This window comes from Rhineura floridana, chromosome 3, assembly GCF_030035675.1.
Source record: "Rhineura floridana isolate rRhiFlo1 chromosome 3, rRhiFlo1.hap2, whole genome shotgun sequence".
Lineage (NCBI taxonomy): Eukaryota > Metazoa > Chordata > Lepidosauria > Squamata > Rhineuridae > Rhineura > Rhineura floridana.
This window is the reverse complement of record NC_084482.1, coordinates 16,587,639-16,613,143: the sequence shown is the minus strand read 5'-3', so window position 1 is coordinate 16,613,143 and position 25,505 is coordinate 16,587,639. Positions and strand designations below refer to the sequence as shown.

General features: G+C 40.1%; 1 protein-coding gene across 1 annotated transcript in view; it reads left to right on the top strand.

The window, feature by feature from the left end:
* The window catches only part of NDUFA4L2 (NDUFA4 mitochondrial complex associated like 2), a 50,648-nt gene extending 32,115 nt beyond the window's left edge, over window positions 1–18,533 (top strand). Inside the window, exons 3-4 of the mRNA XM_061621711.1 lie at window positions 16,942–17,002; window positions 17,244–18,533. Coding sequence (XP_061477695.1) covers window positions 16,942–17,002; window positions 17,244–17,300 — 118 coding nt within the window. The 3' untranslated portion in view covers window positions 17,301–18,533. The remainder of the gene's footprint in view (window positions 1–16,941; window positions 17,003–17,243) is intronic.
* Window positions 18,534–25,505: the final 6,972 nt, after the last annotated feature.

The following is a 25,505-nucleotide window of genomic DNA, read 5'->3' as shown; positions in this document are numbered from 1 at the left end:
GCCAGCAGATATATGTGATCCCATCTCTCCTCTCCTTGTGTACTTTTTACGCATGGATCCAAGTGTGAGAAGAAGACTAAAGAAATGGTTGTGTCAGACAGCACATTTAGGTGCCACTAAGGATGGGACAATGGGAGAGAAACAGAAGCCTGAGTCGTTGGACTCTAACCACCTCCAGGAAGTTCTCCAGAGCTGTGCAAGAGAACTTTCTAGTAGATTGTGCCCCATATGAGTTAGTGAAGAAGATGTAATTTTGTATTTTCTGACTCTATCATCAAAATATCCTAGGCTAACCTCCCTCTCCCCAACAACAGCAACTGAACTACTGGATTATATTGCATATATGTGGATTGCTCAGCAGTGGAAAATATTTATTATATTTATATCCCACCTTTTCTCTAAGGAGCTTAAGATGGTATACACAGTTCACCTCACTCTCCTTTTTATCCTCACAACAATCTAGTGAGGTAGAGATTGTGACTGGTCCAAGGTCACCCAGTGAGCATCATGGCTGAATGGGGATTTGAAACCTGGCCTCCCAGGTCCTAATCCAGCACTCTAACCACTACACCACATTCTAAACCTTTATGACAGAAGAGGAGATATACACAATACACAAATCTAGCCAATTACTTGGAGATATTCAATTGTTATTAATTATTGGGTACATACTAGTATATAATTAGCCATAAAATTAGATGTGAAGATGGGATTTTTATGTATATCTTGAGCTGGCCTTGCAGAAATTTCTGGAATAGTTTCACAAGAGCAAAATCATTAAAGATGTGGTTCACAAGAGACATAATGAAAAGATGTAAAGCAGATTTCCAAGCAGTCTGTATCCACACATCTCTCTGTAAAAATCATTAACCCATGGAATCCTCCGCCGTAAAACATTAAGGCCAATAGTGCAAAAATTATTTTATTTTATTTTTTAAAGGATAAAGCAAATTCATGGAACAAGGAGGGTTGGTAAGAAGGTAATAATATTGTTGCGTGTATCCCAATCTCTGAGCGGTGCAAAACTTTGGCAAAAGTGAAACCTGCAAAATTATTGTCAGAGTCTTACCTACTGCTGAACTGATTTACCTAAAATTGTGGCATTGTTGCATGCACCCCAGTCCCAGGGTTTGGTTTTCTTGGAATGAAGGTCAGTGGAGACTGTGGTGTCTTTATGATATATGATTTATTTACACATATATACAACCTGAGCATAAGATGGAAGGGTTCTCAGCATTAACAGTCCAACTGATGTTGCTTCCCCATCAGGCTTCCAGGGAGGCTTGAGATTCAGACACAGAGAGCAGCAACAGGATCTCTCTGTACTACATCCATATAAATTCAAAGTGGTCCATCTAATGAACAAACAGACTGACCAGGCCAGAATGATTAACTAATCAAAGGAATTTGACCAGTGAAGCAGGTTTCTCTGCTACAACTCCCTCTTGTACAGGCACAGAATTATAGGAGGGGACTCAAATACATAATCCAAACCAACCCCCAATCCTTTAACAATATTTTAGAAGATGGTACATGGAGACAGATGTAAATGATGGGTTCCTTCTGGGAGGAAGGGTGGGATATAAATTTTAATAACAATAATAATATCTGTATCAAATATTATTACAGTACAATAGTATTTACATTTTTATAATATGTTATTTATGTTATATATTATATATGTTATATAAGTATTATAAGATATTTTGCCTATATTATAAATTTAATAAATGTCACAAAAACATTCATGGATTTTTACATTTCAGGCATTCTGTGAGACTGATGGAGTTTGAGAGTGACCTACAAAGGATGGGTTGCTCCTTAATTGTCCCATAGTGTCTTGTATATTTTTCTCTGAAAAAAAATCTGTTGTTGATCAGTTCCAGGGGTAACATACTGGGATACAGGAACAGTTGGTTTGATCTATTGTGATAGCTCTTATATTCTATAGTTGCCTCTGCCCTCAGGTTGGATAGATGCTCTTCAAATTTCCAGGACTACTCCCTAGCCTCCAACAAAGTTCATGAACCATACAAAAGATGAGTAGAAGTTTACTAATAAGGAGGAAGTATGCTCTTGTACTACCAGCAGAAGCTAAGCTGCATCTTTGTGTGTTGGGCAAGGAATAACTCAGAAATACTCAGCATCTTGCTTTTCATTAACTTTCATTGTAGTAAGATAAATTTTCACAACTTGGCTACAAATCTCCTCCTGGGCTTCATTTAGCTCTCCTCATTTTAGTTATTGTGTGATTCTTCTCATTAAAGTATTCTCTATTGACTCATCCAGTCTTAAAGTTTTTTTAAAAAATCTGCCATCACTCAATCACACAACACTTCTTATCCACCTATTCCCCTCCCCCCCTTTATTTTTTTTACTCTGTATCACAATGTTTCTTTTGGTGCTGGCTGTAAAATCTTGTACTTCCTGAACCATATCAGAAAGCTCAGTGGATACAGCTTACCACCAGAGATGGAGAAATCTGTGGCCCTCCAGGTGATGTTGGACTGCAGCTCTCATCATCCCTGATGATTGGCCATACTAGCTGCAGCTGATGGGAGTTAGAAACCAGCAACATCTGGAGGGTTACAGGTTCCTCATTCCTGCCTTATGCAGAGTCAGCCCATATTAACATATTAAGATGAGAATATGCATGACACAAAACACAGGATGAAAGAGGATGCCAATTTACATAAAATGTGCATGTGGTAATTTATATGTATAGGCTCAAATTTAGAAATAATGACTATAATTTAAAGAGCATGCAACATGTATCATGGTAGTGGGGAAGACACCAGGTGACTTGTGTGGCTGCTCCATCTGCTAATCAGCTGCTGCAACACTATTTTTTTTTATAATAATTTTTTATTATTCAAATTTTTATAAAAACAAATACAAATACAACAAAAACAATACAACAGAAAAAAAAAAGAAAAACTTGACTTCCGATTTGTTACAGATCAGCTATAAGTATATAATATATATCAAACCTGTCTCCTAAAACATATGAAATTCACTTTTTTCCAAAGTCTATCTTAATTAATCGTCAAATCCCATTATCATCATTTCATTTTTTTCTTTCAACAAAAAGTCCAAAAGAGGCTTCCATTCCTTAAGAAATGTATCTGTCGTTTTTTCTCTAATAAGACATGTCAATTTGTCCATCTCAACTAAGTCCATTAATTTCAATAGCCATTCTTCCATTGTTGGTATCGATTCCATTTTCCACTTTTGTGCATATAGTAATCTTGCTGCCGTGATCATATATAATATTATTCTTCCATATTTCTTTTCCTTTTGTTTATCCATAAAACCCAATAAAAAAAATTCTGGTTTTGACTGAATATTTATCTTTAAGATTTTTTGCATCATCCTACCTATCTATGCCCAAAATAATTTTGCCTGTTTACACAACCACCACATATGATAAAAAGATCCTTCTTGTTGTTTACATTTCCAACATACATTAGAAACATTACTATACATTTTTGACAACTTTTCTGGAGTCATATACCAACGATACATCATTTTATAAAAAATTTCTTTAAGATTATAGCATAATGTAAATTTCAAACCTTTTTTCCACATATTTTCCCATTGATCCATTTGTATATTATATCCAAAAAATTTTGCCCACTTAACCATACACTCTTTTACTTGTTCTTCTTCCATGTCCATTTTTAATAAAAAATTATACATTTTTGCAATTATGCATTCATCATTTGTACACAAACCTATTTCAAAATCAGATTTATTTATTTCAAACCCATACATTTTCTTGTCCATTTTAAATCTTTCTAACAATTGTAAATAGGCAAACCATTGTGAACTATATCCTTCCTTTATTAGTTGTTCTCTCTCTTTCATTATATATTCACCATGCACATTTTCTAATAGTTCTTGGTAAGTTAACCATTTCTCTTTTCCAGCCATTTCTCTTCTATAAAATGCTTCTTGACTTGAAACACATAGTGGTATTTTCAAAAAAACCCTTGTTTTGTATTTATTCCATATATTCAACAAAGGACGTCTTATAAAATGATTATTAAAATCCACATTAACTTTTACTTTATCATACCATAGATATCCATGCCATCCCCACTTCAGGTTGTGACTCTCCAAATCCAATAATCTTTTATTCCTCAATAGAATCCATTCCTTTATCCAGACTAAGCAACAAGCAGCAAAATAAAGTCTCAAATTTGATAATCCCAGCCCTCCTCTTTCTTTGGCGTCTTGTAATAATTTAAATTTAACTCTTGGTTTTTTCCCCTGCCAAACAAATTTAGAAATATCTTTTTGCTATTGTTTGAAAGGTAGATCAGAGGATATGACAGGTATTGTTTGAAATAGAAACATCATTCTCAGCAATACATTCATTTTTATTACAGATATTCTACCCATTAATGACAACTGTAATTTATCCCATTTTAACAAATCTTTCTTAATCTCTGTCCATAGTTTTTCATAATTATTATGAAACAACTTTGAATTTTTATTTGTCATAATGATACCTAAATATTCACCTTTTCCTCTATTTTAAAATCTATCTTCTCCATTAACTCTTTTTGATCTCTTAAAGATAAATTTTTCACCAACATCTTCGTTTTTTGATTATTGATCTTAAATCCTGCTAATGGTCCAAATTCTTCTAATTTATCCATCAATACTTTGATTCCTTCCAAGGGATTTTCTAATACAATTATCAAGTCATCAGCAAATGCTCTCAATTTATATTCCTCTTTTTTTATCTTTATTCCCGAAATCCTTTTGTCTTGCCTTATGTCTCTAAGCAGCACTTCTAAAACCAGAATAAATAGAAGGGGGGACAATGGACATCCCTGTCTTGTACCCTTTTGTATTTCACATGAGTCCGTTAAATCCCCATTGACAATTATCTGTGCCTTCTGTGATGTATAAATCGATCTGATCCATTTTATAAAATTATCTCCAAAGTCCATTTGCTCTAGAACCTTAAACATAAATTTCCAATTCAAGTTATCAAATGCTTTCTCAGCATCCAAGAAAATCAAAGCAGCTTGTATGTCATTTTGTTGTTCTAGATATTCCAACACATTCAAAACATTCCTGACGTTATCACGTAATTGTCTTTTAGGTAAAAACCCCGCTTGATCTTCCTGAATAAATTGTTGCAATATTATTTTCATTCTTTCAGCCAAAATCATTGTAAAAATTTTATAGTCATTATTCAGTAAAGATATTGGCCGATAATTTTTTGTTTTAGTTAAATCCTGCTCCTCTTTAGGTATTAATGTTATATTGGCATTTTTCCAACTATCCGGTATCTTCCCCTCTTGTAAAATAGAATTCATTGTATACTGTAAAGGTAGTAAAAGTTCCTCCTCCAAGCATTTGTAATACATTGCTGATAGTCCATCCGGTCCTGGCGCCTTTCCTAATTTAATTTTACTTATAGCCTCAGATATTTCTCTTGACGTAATAGGACCATTAATAGCTTGTCTCTGAAGATCTGTAATTTTGGGCAAATTCTGTTTGGATATATACTCTTCTATTTTTTCTGAGGGAATTTCCTGACACTTGTACAAAGTTGAATAATATTGATGGAAAACCCTTCGGATTTTTAAATTGTCTGTCAACATCTCATCTCCTTCTTGTATCTTTAAAATAAGATTTTTTTGTCGTTCTTTTCTTAATTTATATGCTAGCAATTTCCCCGGTTTATTTGCAAATTCAAAAGTCCTTTGTTTAGCAAAATTTAATTTCCTTTCAATTTCTCTAACTGTCAACATTGACACTTGTTTCTGTAACATTTTAATTTGATTTACAGTAGAAGCTTTAGTTGGATTCTTTTTCAATTCTTCCTCTTTTTGTTTTATTTCTTCCAAGATCAATTGCATTTTCTGTTGTTTCTTCTTTTTTAATTCAGAATTACATTTAATAAAATATCCCCTCATAAATGCTTTACTTGTATCCCAAACAATATTTTCATCTGTTCCTTTATGTAAATTGTGTTCAAAAAACTCTTTTAATTTCTTCTTACATTCCTGCACTATTTTATCATTCTGTAATAAAGATTCATTTAGTCTCCATCTAAATCCAAGATTTATTTTTTTTAAGTCAATATCACTGGATTATGATCCGAAAAGGTTTTTGGTAACACATCCATCTTGGAAATATCTTTCACTAAATTTTTAGACATCCAAATCATATCAATCCTCGAAAATGTTTTATGTCTTTCTGAAAAGTAAGTAAATTCCTTTGCATTGTCATTTATATATCTCCAAGCATCCACCAATTCTAAATTTTCCATCAATTCGAAACAGATCTTCGGCAATTTGCCCTGTGTCTCTTTAATATTTTTCTCAGAAAGTCTATCCATTTTTGGTGAAATTACCCCATTCCAATCACCCATGACACACCAATGATCATATGCAAACTCTGATAATTCTTCCATAAGTCCAGTATAAAACCTTGTTTTATCTTCATTAGGAGCATAAATGCCCACTATCAAAATTTTTGTACCCTGAATGGTGATTTCAACTCCCACAAATCTACCACTATCATCCAATAATATCAATTTAGGAGACAATTGTGAATTAATATAAAGAACCACACCATTTTTTTTAATCCTGCTGAAATAAATTCTTCACCCACATTTTTACAAATTAAATATTTAGAATCTTTCTTCTTAATATGAGTTTCTTGTAAACAAATTATATCCAATTTTAATTTTTTCAAATAATGAAATACTTTCTTTCTCTTCTGCGACGAATTAGCTCCATTTATATTCCAAGTTAGATATTTGTAATCCATTTTTAAGCATGTATTTTAGAAAAGTCTGTGCCTGTTGCTCCCTTTGATCCATCATCATCCTTTTCTTCCTCTACCTGTTTCTGTTGACTTTGTTTCCCAGGAATTATATCCATATCTTTGAGTTTATCTTCTTCCATGTCTTTTGAAGCTTTTCTCAAGAAATCCCTTGCTTTTTGAACAGTATTTAATCGATACTTCTGTTGTCTAAATGTAAAAATCACTCCCTCTGGAACATCCCATCTAAATTGAATTTTACATTGTTTAAGTTTTTCTGTGAAGAAAGCGTAATCTTTTCTCTTACGTAGAAGCCTAACAGGAATTTCCTTCATCACCTGTATTTCTTTACCGTCAATTTTGAAGACATTGTTAAAATGATGTTGCAAAACCATATCTCTGGTCCTCTTTTTTAAAAAATAAACAAGCACATCTCTTGGGATTTTTTTTATTGTTGCATATCTGGAATTAATTCTATAAACTTTGTCTATTTCAAATTCCATCCGATCTTCGTTCCTGTCAAAGGATTTTGCCAAAACATTAACAATTTTCTCTCTGATATCTTCACCTGTTTCCTCAGGAATTGCACGGAATCTCAAGCAATGTTCTTTATCTCTAAGTTCCATAACAGCAATATAGTCCAAATTTTTTTCCAATTCCATATTTGTAATATCTATTCTATTCTCTAAGGTCTGCACCTTATCTTTAACATTTTTTACATCCTGTGTTAATCGCCCAATGTTATTTTTAATCTCACCCACTTCTGTTTTAATATGATCTTGTAAATCTTTAAAATCCTTTTTCATATTGCAAAATTCATCTTTAAGTTGTTGTCTGTCCTGTTTCATCTCTTGTTTCAACTCTTGTTTAAAATCACTAAATCCCTCCATAATTTTCTGGAACATGTCCATCCCTTCCTGTGTATCAATTGAAACTCTTCACTCCAAAACTTTGGCTGTTTTCCTAGTTGTCATTCTTGAAAAAAAAAAACCTTTTCTATTATTAGCCAATGTAGAGGCAAACAGTTTCTTTTCTCCCAGCAACAAAAAAGTTAATATTCCAGGCCTGTTTAACCAACACAGTTCTTATCTCCAGCACATTCAGGAATGTAAAACAAATCCAGTTCTCAGCATCCAGCAGTTAGTAAGATACACGAACAGCAGATTCGTTCAAAAAAAATTTTTTTAATCCAAAAAAAAAAAAAAAAAAATTCTCAGATATATTTCCTTCAAATAATCAAATCATCTTATCTAATAAGTTGCCTCTTATCCGTTTAATCTTTGTAATTCCAGCTTTAAGCCAGCTTTTTGTCATACAAAATAAAGCAGGTTCTTTGAATTGCTCCCTTCTTCCTTAGCTTTGTATAATACGAAAAAGTGTGACTCACCCAAGTTTCTGAGTTGCCGATTCGTAAACAAGTCTCTTTTATGATAGTAATTTAAGTTAGTTGATAAGATTTAGACAGAAGGAGGCTAGCTCGTTAAAAACGTTTTTAAAAGAGAAAGAAAAAAACATCTCGCTTACTTTCAGCACAGCCTGTTGGAAATCCAGACTCAGTCTTCCGCTGCTAGAAAAGCCTTCTTATCTCAGGGGGATTCCTGATCAAATCTAGCAATCTACAGCTCGATGGAGTTCCGTGGATAATCTCTTCGGTTCCCCTTTTATCTTGGAGAACATTTACGCCAGTCAAATATTCCTCTTGACTGGCTTTTAACTGAAATAAGCTTCCTCTGAGATAGAGCTCACTCAGAGACAATCACCAGCCAGCACTCCTTCCGGGAAGTCAGCTGCTGCAACACTATTGATGGGCAACTTCAAGGCTGCTGCCCCTGTTTTTCGGGTTTCTTGTCTTTAAACCAGACTTAGACCAGACAGCTGTCAAATAAAGGACACCTTCAATTTGAGGACTGTAGCAGTGGGGTGCGGGGAGTGCGAACCGTACCTGGGTGACACCATGAGGGGGGTGACACCAAGAGCCGCCCCGCCGCAGGGCAGGGCGCCCGCACCGTTGCCCGACAAAGGAGCCGAGAAACGCTCTGGGTCGGCATTGGAGCAGCCAACTCCTCCTCGGAGGCAGGCAGGTGGGCAAGCGAGACCGGGAGCAGCATTGGCGGGGTGAGGGAGGCGCGCTGGCATTCCCAGGCCTGCTACTCCGGCTGGGTGCCCCTCCAGCACGCGCCCTCCCAGGGGCATGGGTGGCTGGCCTCGTGTGTGTGCGCGCACATGCGCTCAGCAGGACATTTGGGGGCTCACCAAGGAGTTCCCGCACCGGGTGACACCAACCCTAGTGACGCCACTGGACTGTAGGAAGTAGGATACATGGCCACTTTAGTGGTCATTACAGAGGAGCAAATTGTTAATTATTAATTTATTATTGTTGCATGTTTATTGCTTGGGAGAGGGGAAATGCTCTTGTGGTATTTTTTCTTCAGGTGACAAAATAGCATGGCCAGCTTGGTAGGTAGGTAGCAATATATCTTGGGACAACATTGCAGAAGACACCTCATCGCTTATGTTGTTGTTGAACTCAGATTTTTGAATGGTTTTTTGTTCTCTTTTAATACTTTGTCAAAAGGCAATTTTGGACAAAAAAACAAAATCTCTCTCCACATTGATTATATGGTTAGTGCAGTCGACAGAAGAGGATTATAACAAGACTTGGCAGTTTGTGGTTTACAACCATCATCTTGTTAGCACATTGCATTACTTGCTAAGGAACCAGAGTTTGCAGTTAAACACCAAACACCCTGAAGAGACTGTGATTGCTGGGGAGGGGGGAGAGAGCAGGGGAATTGGAAGTTGATTTACCCAGTACAGGAGATAAGCGATATGAACACACAGCAGGGACTATCATGTGTGTATTCATCATTTATATCAGTGTACACAACTTTGTATATCTCCATGTGTTGTATGAAGATCCCCCTACCAAATCAGAGTTCTAGAAAAATAGCCCTGGTCTCTATGACTCCATAGAGAAAATAAGGGTTGGTCAGAGTAGGGTTAGAGTAGGGTTACCAAACCTCTGTTTTTCAGCCAGAGACTCTGGTTTTTGGGGGTCCCCTCTGGGTCTCTGGATGACTCACCTTAATTTCCGTACTTTCAGCTTTCATTAAAAAAAAATAAGTTTCAAAGTGGTCTGGTTCCAGAGATATACACCAAAATGTCGCCCGCCCCCCCAACTTCTTAGTTGCTCTAAGTTCTGCTCTAATCCTGGCCCTTTCAGATTTTTAGCCAATAAGAAATCAGGGTTGTGATTGACAAGGAATTATAGAGCCAAAACGTAGAGTCAAATTGAATTGTCTGTCTTCAAGTCGATTCCGACTTATGGCGACCCTATGAACAGCGTTTTCATGGTAAGCAGTATTCAGAGGGGGTTTACCATTGCCTCCCTGTGAGGCTGAGAGGCCGTGACTGGCCCAAGGCTCAGAAACATGCTTTTTCCTGCTTTTCTGAACATCCCACAGATTGAATAAGTAAGCTTTCAGTCTTTTTCTCTCTTGTATGTAGGAGTCAGAAAGGTTTAAATTTTGAAGAGGGCAGTGTTTTGCAAACTTTCCAAATCAAAGCTTTAATCCAGTACTTGCTTTTCCAGAGGAAATATACTCAGGGTAAACCCCATTGAATTCAATAGGACTTCCTTTTGAGTAGACATGGTTAGGATTGTGCTGTAAATTGATGGGACTTTTGAGTGAACATAGGAAAGAATTGTGTTTATCTTTCCCCCTCCAATCCTATTTTTAAAGCAATTAGGCGGGGCTTACTTAGGTATCACTGTTTTTATTATGTAGGAAACTAATACTGATTTTTTTTAATGTTCTGCAATGATCAACAGGTTTTGACAATAAACTATTATATGGGGTGTTTGTATTTTTACATCTCCAGTGTGTGTATGTGTGTGTGCGTATGGGAATCTTTCCAACAACCCTGTGAGGTAGGGTTGCAGTATGGAAACCAAGGCAGCTTACAATAAGAAATAAATCCCTTTAAAATCCAATAACCATAAAAACAAGTATAAAACGTTGCAAAACAGCTTAAAGTGGCATTATTCTGAATTTTGGGTTGCGTGAATGAAGTTGCTTATCACCTGAGCTTGCAGTTCTATTCCTGTTTGAGTAAGCCCCACTGAATATATTGGGACTTGCTTCTGAATAAATAAACGTAAGATTGCACTATAAATATCTTTACAGGTTGTGTAAATAATAAATATATTTGATAGTCATGCTTATACAAATATTTCTTCATTTTTCATATTTTTGGTTTATGGTTAGGAATCCTGACTGGTTATGAGATGTTTAGTTTTCTGCTTTACTCGTAGGAATCTTGTGGTTGGCATGGCATTGCATTTAAGAAATCATCACTGTCTTTAGTTCTTCTTTTTCTATTTGCATTTCATTTACCTTTATCCTCACTCCCTTTCATCTATAGAAGCAACAACAGTGGTTCCATGTGCTCCGCTCAACCTTCTTAAACCCACTGATGATGCACCTTGTTGTTTGTTTCTTGTAAAATAGTGGTAAAAGAGAATTCACATACTAGGCAGCATGGCTGTTATTGCTGTTGTTCCTAAACTACTGCCTATGAAGGTAGACCAAATCATGTGTGCTTTCTCTCTGTCAATTATATTCACTGGAATTGGGTTGGCTGATGACGTGAGTTTATAGCAGCCCACAGGGGAGACAGAAAAGGGTAGAGCTTACTCATTACTCAGACCTCTTTCTGAAGTGAAGGGTCAAATCTGTAAAGAAATTTGGATGTTAAAAGGTAGGGGCAGGGCATTCCAGGCAGGGGGTTGCCAACTCTACTTGGATATGGATATCTTTGCAGAGCATCCCTAGTCAAGCTTTACCAACAACACGATCCAAACCATATTTACTGTGAAGTAAGTCCTATTGAGTTCTATGGGGCTTAGTCCCTTAGTAAGTGTGTTTAGAATTGCAGCTCTTTGGGGACATCCGTCTTTACTCCTGAGTGCTCCCATCTAATATCTCCACAACACTAGGCTCCTTTCTTCCTACAATGGTCTTCTGGTGACTGGCCTGGCCTAAGGGCACTTGAACCTTTTTTGCCAGAAGTGAATTGGCTAGGTTAAATGTTCCCTACCCAGGCTCCATCTTTTAGCTAATTTCCAATCAGATAAATGTTGTTGTATGAATTGTATGCGCCAAGCAACTGTGGTTGATGCTTAATGTATTATGCTTAATGAAATCACTTAGACCTGCCCCATGATGTCACTTGGACCTACCCTGTGACATCACTTGGACCCGCCCCATGATGTCACTTGGACCCGCCCCATGACATCACTAGGGCCCACCCCCAAAATCTCAGAGTTTGGGTTGCTTCTGACCTGGCAACCCTAGTCCAGAGGTTAGTGTGGGCTTTGGGAGACCTGGGTTCAAACTGTACTTGTGCCATATTTTCCCAGAGGGAAATGTGTTAGTTCATTACAGCAGGAAAAAAAGTTAAAATACGTGATGCTTTTCTTAATGTACATGACAATATTTAAAAACAGTTCCTTACCCTGGGAAGCTTACATGTAAGGCTTAATTTGAAAATAAGGACTCACTAGTGGTTAGCTCTAGAATCTAGCTTTTTATGCCAGGATTCTGTCAAGTGCCATGTTGAATATAAAAGTACCTCTGAAAATGTACAAAGTGCTCTTTCTTCAACACTAACTAACTGCAATCAGTCCCCTTACATCTGGATTTAGAGTGGTCTTGTTTTTGCAGAAAGTATGGAACTTCTCCATCTTCTGCTACCAATTATATAATCAATTTGATTCCTATATTGACCATTTGGAGATGTCCACATGTACAGTCGTCTTTCTGGGTGCTCAAAAAAAGTGCTTGCAAGAAACAAATTATTGGCCTCACTGAATTCAATAAGTCTTTCTCCTGCTTCATTCCTATCTCCTAAGCCCCATTTCCCCACAATTCCTAGTTCTTCTCTGTTCCCTACTTTTGCATTCCAGTCCTCCATGATTATCATGACATCTTGTTTTGGTGTGTGATAAATTTCCTCCTGTAATTCTGCATAAAATCTCTCCAATTCCTCTTCTGCGTTTGCCATTGGAGCATAGACTTGGATGATGGTTATGTTAATAGGTTTCCCATTTAATCTCATTGATATCACTTGCTCAGACCTTGCATTGCAGCTCCTAATTGATTTTGCTACATCGTTTCTCACTATTAAAGCAACCCCATTTCTTCTTAATTTCTCGCTTCCTGCATAAAATATTTTGTAGTTGCCTGATTGAAAATGTCTCATTCCCGTCCATTTTAATTCACTCATGCCAAGTATTGTAATGTTGATGCGTTCCATTTCTTACTTGACAATTTCTAACTTTCCCTGGTTCATGCTTCTCACATTCCATGTTCCTATTGTGTGCGTCGTACAACTCCAGACTCTCCCTTCGCATCTGTGCGCATCAGCCTCTGGGCTTCCTTTCAGCTTTGACCCAGCTGCGTCATTAGTCACAGCACTACTCGTACTTGTCCTTTGTTCTTCTGCAGTAGTTTGATGAGTGCCTTCTGACCTGGGGGTCTCATCTTCCAGCACTATCTCCTGTTGCATTTTGGATACTCTGTTCATAGGGTTTTCATGGTAAGAGGTATTATTCAGAGGTGGTTTACCATTGCCTTGCTCTGAGTTTGAATGCATCTTAGTCTGGTGTCTCAGCTTTGACCATTCCGCCTTGGGTGCCCCTACTAGGAGTCTAGTCTCTCTCAGAGCTTGGAAAAGTTACTTTTTTGAACTACAACTCCCATCAGCCCAATCCAGTGGCCATGATGGCTGGGGCTGATGGGAGTTGTAGTTCAAAAAAGTAACTTTTCCAAGCTCTGGTAGACTCCTGACGGTGTTGCTCTCAGCTTCTTCAACACTCTCAAATCCCCTCACCACGTTAAGGTGTGCATCCTAGAGGGGGGAACAACTAGGTTTTCCTTATTGGAACTGTCCGCTTGTAGTCCAAACCTGATTGCTTTTCACTTTCTTTGTACTCAAATCAAACTTCCCCCATCCATACTTGTAAGCATGCCCTTTTTTGTTTGCAAACACCCTGTCCCTCCTTCTCATTTTGTTGTGTTGCTAATTGGCTCAGATCAGAAGGGGGAGTGTGAAGGAGCCAATGGAAACCCAACAGAAGCAGGAGGCATGGAACAAGGTTAAAATGTGAATCAATGCAACTGGCATCTCTCCTCAGCACCTCTTTGTAATCTTTGTTTCTCTCCTTTGGTTGGTATTGCAAACTCTGGATCAAGGGAGGGGAAAGTGTGGGAAGACAGTGACTGGAGGAGAACACCATATGGATGAGGGTGAATGAATGGAAGCACAAGGGGCTTACATTACAGATTATACAGATGTATTGATGAGTTGCGTAATGCTCCAGAGTAGGGTTGCCAGGTCAGAAGCATCTCAAACCCTGAGATTTCAGGGGCGGGCCTTAGTGATGTCATGGGACAGGCCTGAGTGATGTCATTAAGCATGATACATTAAGCATCAACCACAGTTGCTTGGAGCAAACAAAAAAAATTCTCTGACTGGAAATTAAGATAGAAATCTTAGCTAAAGATTTCCAGGTCCAGCTCAAGTGATGGGATCATTCCTTCTCACCTGCTTAGAAAGCCTGGATAAGGAACATTTAATCTAGCCTACTTACTTCTGGCAAGAAAGGTTTCAGTGCATTCAGGCCAGGCCAGTCACCAGAAGGCCATTGTAGGAAGAGAGCCTAGTGTTGTGGAGATGTTAGATGGGAGCACTTAGGAATAAAGACGGATGCCCCTGAAGGCTGCAATTCCATACATACTTACTAAGCCCCATAGAACTCAACAGGACTTACTTCTGTGCAGATATTGTTAGGATTGTGCTGTTGGTAAGGCTTGACTGGGGATCCTCTGCAATGATACCCATATCAAAGCAGGGTTGGGAACCTCATGCTTGGAATGCCCTGCCTGCCTTTTAACATGGCTGCTCCAAACTTCTTTACAGACCTCACCATTCATGCAGAAAAAGGTTTGAGAAATTAGTAAGAGAAAGAACATTCTCTACTCTTTCCTGCCTACTCTGTGAACTGCTATAAATTTACTTTGACAGCCAACCCAACTCCAGTGAGTAATAACTGACAGGAGAGAAAACACACATGTTTTGGTCGACCTTCACAGGCAGTAGATTGGGAACAACAGCAATTGAAGCCACACTTCCCAGTATGTGGATTCTCTTTTACCACTGTTGGGCAAGAAACAAACCATCATGCAAATAACAAGGGTTTAAAGGGGTTGAGCTGAGCACATGGAACCACTGTTGTTGCTTTTATGGGTGTAAGGGAGTCAGGTTAAAGGTAAATGAAATTCAAATAGAAAAACAAAAACAAAATACAGTAATGATTTCCTAAATGCAATACCATACCAACCTCAACAAGATTCCTATGAGTAAGGCAGAAAACTCAGCATCCCACAACCGGTCAGGACTCCTAACCAAAAACCAGAAGAAAAAAATCCTGGCAGTCAAGGTCACAGAAATCAGCACAACCTGACCCGGGGGCTACAGTTAATGCAGAATGCTGTGGCACAATTGCTGACATGAATGAGACCCTATCAGCACATAATGTCACTGCTTTGAAATCCGCACTGGTTCTGATTTGCTACCAGGCCAAGTTCAAGGTGTGCTTTCCATCGTACGGGTTCCAGATAAGTATTTGTTCTGCTTTTGTAAGAAACTGATCCTTTAATTTCTACTCTTTGGAACTCCCTGCCTATTTACATTAGGCTTCATTGTACTCATTTTGGCACCTGCTAAAAACATTTTTGTTTAGGCAAGCCTGCCCAGGCATGTAGAAGCTATTATGTTTTTATGTGTGTTTAACTCATTGTTGGTTTTATTATTTTGAATGTTTTTCAATACCTGTCTTTAACTGTTTTTGTCGATAATTTTATTGTTTTAATTCCTTCTATCTACTACTTTGAAGCTTTTTACAATAAAGCGGTATATAAATGTTGTAAATAAAATACATAAATAAATTTCGGAGTCACTGTGGCCCTTGGGTCTTTTTCCTCTTTTAGGCACAAAGGATTATACTGAGTCAGGCCATTTGATACCTTCTAGCTCAGTACTGATGACATGGACTAGCACTGGCTCTCCAGGATTCCAGGCAATAGTCTCTTCCAGAGATTGAATTTTGGACCTTTGCATACAAAGCATGTGTCCTACCACTGAGCTACAGCCCTGTTTAAAAAAGTATCTTTTAAAATTGCTCTTTTCAATTCACTAATGATGCACAGCATTCCAGGGCAGATCCATACCATGCATTTAAAGCACATTCAACATACATTTGAAGCATATGAAGTCCACCACAGAATCATGGGAACTGTAGTTTGTTAAGGGTGGTGTGAACTATAACTGTAAGGGGGAAACTACACCTCCCAGGATTCTCTGGAGGAAGTCATGCACTTTAAATGCGAGTTGGATGTGCTTTAAATGTATTATGTGGATCTGCATTACTACATAAACTTTGCCTGCATATAGATCATTTTAATTAAATTTTAAAATGGAAATAAACTGCACAGTTACTGGGTGACCATGGGCTACGGACCATCTCTTAGCCTAATCTTCCTGTCAGAATGAAAACAGGGGGAGACCCCAGCCACCATTTGAGTGTTGCTGTTACCATTACTGCCAAATACTCCTGAGGGAGGATGAAAGGAAGGGGGGCCCACCAGAGGGTCCTATCTAATTTTCTATCTTATCAAGTTATCAACAGGTTAGAAATGCCAGTACTTGGGCCTATAAGAGTTTTGCAGCCTCAGAAGAGACACAGAGACAAACGATAACCAGCGCATTTAGAGCACATGGCTTGCCCCTAAGAATCTTGGGACCCATAGTGTGTTAAGTGTGCTTGGAATTGTAGCTCTGTGAGGGGCAAACTACAGTTCCCATGATTCTTTGGGAGAAGCATGTGCTTTAAATGCATGGTGTGGATATGACCCATGCTTACAACAGAAGACGACTGGCTGAGACCTTGGTAGTAAAAGAGTGTAGGGAGAGGATGGAGGACAAATTAAATCTGCTCCAGGATGACAGAAGCCACGGGGTAGACTGGGGGCACAAGTCTGATGGGTAACGGTTATTACACATAATTTTCCTTCCCCCCCCTCCTTTCAGCTGGGATAGGAAGAATAATCCAGAACCATGGAATCAACTGGGTCCTAATGACCAATACAAGGTATGTTGAGTGATTACATGTTTTCATCAACCCAGCTCAAAATCAAGAGAAATAATAAAATGTCCAATAATTAATACTGGAACAATGATAAATGTGGCAGGGGGGGAGAGAGTCACAACTCTGAAGATTTATGGAGATAAGGGGAATTTGAGGAAGAACACCCATTGCCTCGTGCCACAGTAATTTTAGTGGGGCAGAGAGAAAGAAAACCGTCATTCATCAGCAGCACTTTCTTCCATAGTTCATGGCTGTCTCCACGGACTACAAAACTCTGAAGAAGGATCGCCCAGACTTCTGAGGGTGCCATGGCCATTTTCCAGCTCCTACCATGATCAGGAAACGAGTAGGACCACTTACTGCTTTGCACTGCCACATCCTCTGCTCTCGCCTTGGGCCTTTAAGTGCCTCCCACTTAAATTGTGTGTATGCCTTAAATTGTGTACATGCTGCTGCTTCCTGCCTCTGTGTAATTTGCTTATGCCACACCAAGGATGACCAATAAAATATCTACAGCCCATTTAGCAGAAGCAAAGGGAATTATTAACCTGTGCTTTCTCTATGAAATGCCTTGGATGTTGCAGTAACAAGCGACTCATTTATTAAAGGTGGTGGGGATGGGGATAAAATGAGAAAGATGGGAACAAAGCATGTTCCTTTTGGGTCCTATGGAGGCATCTCAGTTCAGTATTTTCCAACCCCTTCCTGTGAATGTCCCTGACCCCCATTTGCTGCATTTCCTGTCTCCCACACTCAAATTTATTATTCCCACAGAGAAAGGACAGCATCAGAAAAAAGACTGCAGAGCCAGTAGTGCTGACTGAGGCCTTAGGAGGGTGCTATCCATAAGAGAGTCAACTCTAGGTTTGGAGGTCCAAGAGGTCTTCTGTATCTTTAAAAGTTGTGCAGGGGGAAGGGAGAATTCCACCTTGTGGTTTTTCCCATTGCAGGGTTGCAAGAAAACCTGCACTTGGCTGAATTTTCTCTTCTCTTAAAGATACAGAATCATTCTCAGACCCTGAGCCTGGTAACCCTAATCCATCAGCAGTTGGCAATGTGGTAATTTGTAAGTCGGGCAATGGCACTGTTATCCTTATGTGTCTGAGTATTATTATATCTGCATTTGAATAGTGTGTGTGTATATATATATATATGTTAATTTGCACACAGATATTTGGGTACATTATGTTATATAAATATAAAAATATAAAGCACTCTGTGCTTACATACTATTGTGCATACTATCCATACAACTGAGCACCCATACAACCACCGTCATTTATATTATGTATGCCTTATTGTCAGGCTTTTGTTTTATTTGAACCAGGGCCAACTAAGGCTCAGAGCCAGAAATCTGCTTTCTGTGCCAAGCCCAAAACACAGCCTTGGAATATGCAAAGTAGTAATAAAGAGTGTTCCTTTGGGCATTTCCGAGTGCTTTTCATTCACCAACTAAGCACAGCCCATTTCTACACATGTGGGTTAAGCAGAAACAGAAGTACCGCTTCCTGTATACACACATACACAACTCAAGCACACACTATATGCATAAGAACAGGATTCTTGAGTGCACAAACATGTGCACAGAATACATACCTGAATAGGAAATAAATGCATTTGTACCTGTGGTGGTTGTTCATACATTAAAACATAAATGCATTCAGTAGTAATAATATGTGCAATAATGTATGAATATTATTCTAGGGAGAAGCTGCCTCTAAGACAAAATCCAGAAAGCCACTAACATATATTTATTCCACTCTGTCTAAGGAGCCCAGAGAGCTGTTTTAGTCTTATACCAACTGTGTTAAGCCCAAGAATGACTTGTCAAAGACCATCCACATAGCCTCTTAGTTGAGCGGGAATTTGAATTTGGATTCCATATAACAGTGGTTCCCAAATTTTTTCCCCCATGGACCACTTGAAAATTGCTGAGGGTCTTGGCTGGGGATGGAAGGATTAGTTGATTTCAGTTCTCTCAGTTTCTCATTTTTCCAGTCTTAAATTCAGTGATTCTTTAGCAATTTGCAAAATAATATAAATTCTTCAGAGTATTCTTCAGCATTTTAGTGCAAATTTCTCCTAATGAGCACATTTTTGTATGTACTTTTTGACCAATGCACACCTTTCTGCAAGCAATTTCTCCTAATATAATGCATTTTGTATATTCAGTAATGTATTCATATTTATGGACATTTCCCCCTAATATATGCAGTTTATAAACCTTGTTTGGGTGGAGAACTGCATCACAAAGTTCGCATAAATGCAAATTTTGGAGGGGAGAAGGATGGCTGTGTTTCAGTGCTCATATTGTTTCAAAAAGAATGAATTTGACAGATTTGGCTTTAGATGTGTACTGAATTGAATTTCTCCTTCATCCCTAGTCTTGGCAGACCACTTAATGATTTTTCTGTTGAACCAATTGTAAATGCACTAGGCTAATGCTTTGATACTAGCAACTTTGCGAGGATGCTACAAAAAACGTGCATGCACAAGGAGCACTGATCCCACAATAAAACATCCCTTTTGGGTGGTCCTAGACTGTTGCAATTTTCAGGTGGGATTTGATCACATATCAGTGAATTCATGTTATGCAATTAAAGTTGATTTGGAGGTCTTTGCATAACAAACCCACTTCCCCCACAGTGTGGACTTTTTGTGGTGACAGTAAAATTCACTGGGAAGTATGGAGTGGCACTTGCTTGTTGCAGAGTCATCTATAACCTCCCTGCAAACAAGTCAGGATGAATGCTCAGTAAACAAGTTATCTGGAAGTGACTTTAATTTTCTGTGGTGAATATGCATACACAGGACCGTCACCAGCCTAAAAGTTCGGGGGGGGGAGGCAAAAAAGGAGGGCAGAAAAATGTAATCTCTTCCTCTTGTAAAAAAAATTAGGGAGGCCAGAAAGATTTTAGGAGGAAGACCCCCCAACCCCCTCCTCCATGGCTACAGGCCTGTGCATACACAGTTCTTTTCTGCCACTGCCACTTCTGCTTAAGCTGGTGTTCTGGATATTTGAAATAAATACAATAACCTGCACAACCAAAGTGGAATCATGCAGATGTACACACCACAAGCAGCAACCTCCTCTTTCAAGCAGCCTTTTAAGGCTCTCAGTAAAAGTCCCATCTGCCTACCATCTAGGATTTTTGGTTTGGCTCCAAGAGGAAAAAAATACAAATAACAGACCAGATGTGAGAACAGGATGTGCCACTGTGCAAGGAGCTGCTTGAAGTGCTGAGGATGCTAACAGGGCTATTTAAAGTAAAGACCCAATGCACTAGCTAGCCTCACTCTCCACCAGGACTGCAAAAACAGGGAATGCAGCCACTTTCTCCGATCGCTTTCAACAGAGGTCAACTGTGGCTAAGAGACCAAAGCAGGCAGAACACAGGAGAGCCACAATGGGAATCTCTCACAACTTTTTCTTCCTCCAAATCAGCCGTGGAGAAGGAGGGGCTCTAATCTTAACTAGAGCAGGAACCTTGAGGGAGGGTCAATAACCATTTTGGAAGGGGAACTTTTCTTCAGGAAAAGAACACAGCAAGAAAAGGGTTTTTTTTTTAAAAATATTTCATCTAGTCCAGTCTTTGTACCCACCCCAGCTGTTGTAAAGGGTGGAGATGTCAGGAAATGTGATCACAGATCTTCTGCATCATTTCTGTTTGGGTCCTAAGCATAACTTACAAGAATTACAGTTTGCAGGTGTGCCCCCCCCCACTTCAACGTACTTACAATTTAGACACATTCAGGCATCCTGCAAAGTTATTTGCTGGCCTCCATTAACTTACCACCCTCTGCCAATTCAGTATGTGCAATAGGCTCCTTCACTGTTGTTGTTATGTGCCTTCAAGTCAATCATGACTTATGGCGACCCTATGAATCAGTGACCTCCAGTAGCATCTGTCATGAACCACCTTGTCCAGATCTTGTAAGTTTAGGTCTGTGGCTTCCTTTATGGAATCAATCCATCTCTTGTTGGGTCTTCCTCTTTTTCTACTCCCTGCTGTTTTTCCCAGTATTATTGTCTTTTCTAGTGAATCATGTCTTCTCATTATGTGTCCAAAGTATGATAACCTCAGTTTCATTATTTTAGCTTCTAGTGATAGTTCTGCTTTAATTTGTTCCAACACCCAATTATTTGTCTTTTTCGCGGTCCACGGTATGCACAAAGCTCTCCTCCAACACCACATTTCAAATGAGTTGATTTTTCTCTTATCCGCTTTTTTCACTGTCCAACTTTCACATCCATACATAGAGATCGGGAATACCATGGTCTGAATGATCCTGACTTTAGTGTTCAGTGATACATCTTTGCATTGGAAGACCTTTTCTAGTTCTCACAGCTGCTGTCCCCAGTCCTAGCCTTCTTCTGATTTCTTGACTATTATCTCCATTTTGGTTAATGGCTGTGCTGAGGTATTGATAATCCTTGACAAGTTCAATGTCCTCATTGTCAACTTTAAAGCTACATAAATCTTCTGTTGTCATTACATTTGTCTTTTTGACATTCAGCTGTAGTCCTGAGTCCTGCTTTTGTGCTTTCCTCTTTAACTTTCATCAGCATTCATTTCAAATCATTACTGGTTTCTGCTAGTAGTATGGTATCGTCTGCATATCTTAAATTACTGATATTTCTCCCTCCAATTTTCACACCTCCTTCATTTTGGTCCAGTCCCGCTTTCCGTATGACATGTTCTGCATATGGATTAAACAAATAGGGTGATAAAATACACCCCTGTCACTACTGTACTATTATTTGGGGGGAGTTGCTGGTTTATGATGTTTAGTTTTAACAATAGCAACAACCTGCAGTTGCTTTCATCCACCCCTTCACACTTTGCAAGCTCTAAAAATGATTATTTGAGAAGAGGGCAGGCAACACCACCTTCAAACACCTCTTCATTGGAGAGGAGTCACTTGTTGTCTCCTCCTGCTCCCCTAAATCTGTAGTTTCATCCAGCCCTCTAGAAGCAGATTACTGTTCTGCTTGAACAGCAGAGAGAAATGCAACAGTCACTATTATTAGTGGCCACCTTCTCCCTCCACTCCCCGCCCCCCAACAAAAGCCACACAGGCCGGAGGCAAAATCCAATCGCGTTGAACAAATCCAATTTGCAGTAGCAGCTAATAGAGTTTGTTGCTGGTTTAAGCGATGGCAGCGTCAGAAACACTCTGAAAAGCATCCAGGCCCCGGGCCAAGCAGAAAAAGAAGGCAACGAAACTTAACCATCATCCCAACACATTGGCCTGGCCAAGGCTAGCTTATTCTCCTCCCCCCCCCCCACCGGTCTTTTGACTATCCTCCATAGAGAGAGGACACACACACACACGAACAATTTTTCCAAGAGAACGATTTGGCTGTAGCAATAGAGGGGTGCATGAGAAGACAAGGGTGTAACACTGCCTGGACTTCAGGTTTCCTTTAGGGATCTGCCACTCAGGTAACAGAGCCATGATGCAGAGTACGGTGAGTCAGTCTACTCAAGGTGGGCAACCTGCATTCTCAAGGGACACGTGAGGCCCCTTGGCCATTGAATGCAAGGATGTGGGCAGGGATGGCCCTAGACATTTTGCTGCCTAGATATTTTGCTACCTGAAACCAAAAACAAAATGGCACCTTCCCACACACCCACACCCATTCCATATGCAGAAGTCAAATAAACTGGCAATCAAAACTTACTGGACAACATCTGCACCACACCTGAGGGCAGCAAGGTCAGGGGTCTCTGAGGAGGAATGGGGGGCTGCCTCTGTTCCCCAGCATCTGCTTCCTGAGGCAGTCACCTCACTCTGCATAATGGTAACACGGAGCCTGCCCAAGGGAGAGAAGACTGAGGAGAGGTGGGGAGAGAAACAGGGAAAGCTGAAATGGACTGAGGGAGGAAGAGCGGGGCAGGGAGGTCTGCAAGTGATCAGATCTGTAAAGTGATCTGTCTCTTCCTCAGCAGCCCCCTGTGAGGACTGGAGGCAGCGAGAGGAAGAAGAGGGTGGCACACAGAGAGGGGGAAGTAGTTCTTGCTTGGTCAGACTCAGTATGCTTCTGAATACTAGTGGTTGGCCACTGTGAGAACAGGATGCCGGACTAGATGGGCCATTGGCCTGATCCAGTAAGAGTCTTGGTTCTTATACCCACTTTTAGCCCTTGTCCTGCCCACTGCTGGCTTCAGTCCCAGCTACCATAGCTCCAGTCCTCCTTCAATGTCAGAATGAGGCCCCTGACAGATTGTCCCCAAGGAAATGTGGTCCTCGACAGAGAAAAAGTTCCTCCCCAGCATCTCTACCTCTTACTACCCCCTCCCCTTAATCTCTATGGGGTACATCCTACTGCCTTGCAGTGGTAGGCATGCCAATGATAGCCATGCATAATTGGAAACAGGAATTGATGATCAAATAGCATTGGGACCAGGACCCCCGGGGTGACAACTTTACCCCACCCACTTCCTCTAATAATACATTTTCCCCTTCGTTAAAGGAAACTCAGTTTAGGGTCACCAGACCATACCCCTCTTGTGCCCCACACAACCTTAAATGCGGCTTCTGCCTAGATCCCTCCACCATCCTTCCCACCTTTCCTCCCTACTAAAGAATCCTGCTTGTTCATTGGGGGGGGGCACTTCCTTCTTCCTCTTTTAGGTTTGAGAAGGTGATAGAACTGGGAATTAGGGTTGCTAGACCAAATCCCAGAGATCCTACATGTCTGTTTACAACAATAATGCCACATTGTATACAGTGAGATAATGTGTGTGTGTGTGAATGTCCATATACATGTACAGGGATGAATAACAATGATTTAATTAATTAATTCAAGCAGCCTTCCTCAACCTGGTGCCCTCCAGATGTTTTGGACTACAATTCCCAGGCCTGTCACCAGCAGGCGGCGAGGCCAGGTCCTGGCTAAGGGGCCCTGCTGCTGGGACTAGGTGAATGTAGCTCCCGCTGCACGATCCACACTAGCATCAGGCTGCAGATGGTGCACCCTGCATCCTGATGCTAGTGTGGATCGTGGAGTGGGAGCCACCCTCCCAGGCAACACCCCCCCATGCCGCCATGTATTTGTGCCAGTGTGTGCATGCAAGATGGCAGCGCCCCACTGCCATCATGGGTGATGGCAGGCATGTGTGCACAGCACGCTAATGCGCTGATATGTCTAGACCTATTTAAGCTCCCCATGGTGCTGCCTATTTAAGCTCCCCATGGTGCTGCCATTGCCTTCAAGGGCTCGCCGCTAGCCCTGACAACTCCCATCAGCCCCAGCTAGCACAGCCATATGGTGCTGGTGCTGATGGAAGTTGAAGTCCTAAACATCCAGAGGGCGCTAGATGGGGAAAGGCTGGACTAGAATCTCCTGTGAGCTCTACAGGGCCATGAAGTGAAGGAAGCTACTCGCTGCAATGTCTCTGTGCAAGTAAGGGCTCTGAACAGAGCTCCTCTACCAAAACTCTGCCATTCTGCCATACTTTCATATCCAGAGTGATCAAATGAGCCAATCACACTCAATGCAGAGAGAAACTGCCCATTTAAAGCGCATGGCTTCCCTCAAAGAAACCTGGGAACTGTAGCTTGTTTGGGGTCCTGAGAACTATAGCTCTGTGATGGATAAACTACAGTTCACAGGATTCTTTGGGGGGGATGCCATGTGCTTTAGATATATGTTGTGGATGTGAGTGCTTTTGAGTTTTCTTCCATTCAGGAGGTGTGTCCTGATGAAATGGGTGAACAGCACTGAGGGGAGGTTAGTGACTTTCTCTTCCACATTCTGAAAATAAACTGTCCTATATATACCAGTAGTGAACTCATTCTCCTAATCCTGATCCTTACATAGCCAAAACAGCAGCATCCAGGCACAAAAAGGAGGTTTTAACAAGCTTGGGAGAACCCCAAAGTTTGCACACACACAAAAAAACCCTCAGGAAAAACCTTTAAGAGTGGGGACCCCAAAACAACCCTTTGAGGTCTGAGCATATTAGAGGTCATGGAATGCTGACTAACTGGTGTTTGGGAAGAGGGGGAAGGGAAAATGGAATGGAGTATGCTGGAAGTTGACATGGCTGTCTGGCTGAACAGAAGCACTTCACATGGCAGCATTTTGTTGCAGGTCTCACTAGTTCTGGTTAAGTGTGCCTTTCGTTCGAAGTGAAGAGAGTATGTCTCAGCTAGTCTATTAGAAACACTGCTTTAACAGCAGCAAAAGAGAATTTCACCTCTGATTCTCCAGTCCTGCTCCCCCTACCAGTCCTGACCACTTGAGCAAGATAGACTGGCCCCCGAAGCAAGTGGGTGAGGAAAGAAGGCAGAAAAGCCAGGGAAGGAAGAAACTGCAGCTGAATCCTCATTCAGTGCTACCAAACTATTAAAGAAAGAAGCCTGTTCTCCAGCCTAGCAACCTCTCAAGCCACAATTCTACATTATTGCTTTAGATGTCCACACTGATCTACCTCTTCATTTGAACCTGAAATCCTGCCTCCCCATTCATTTTTCATGCAGTCGATTTCACTGAAGG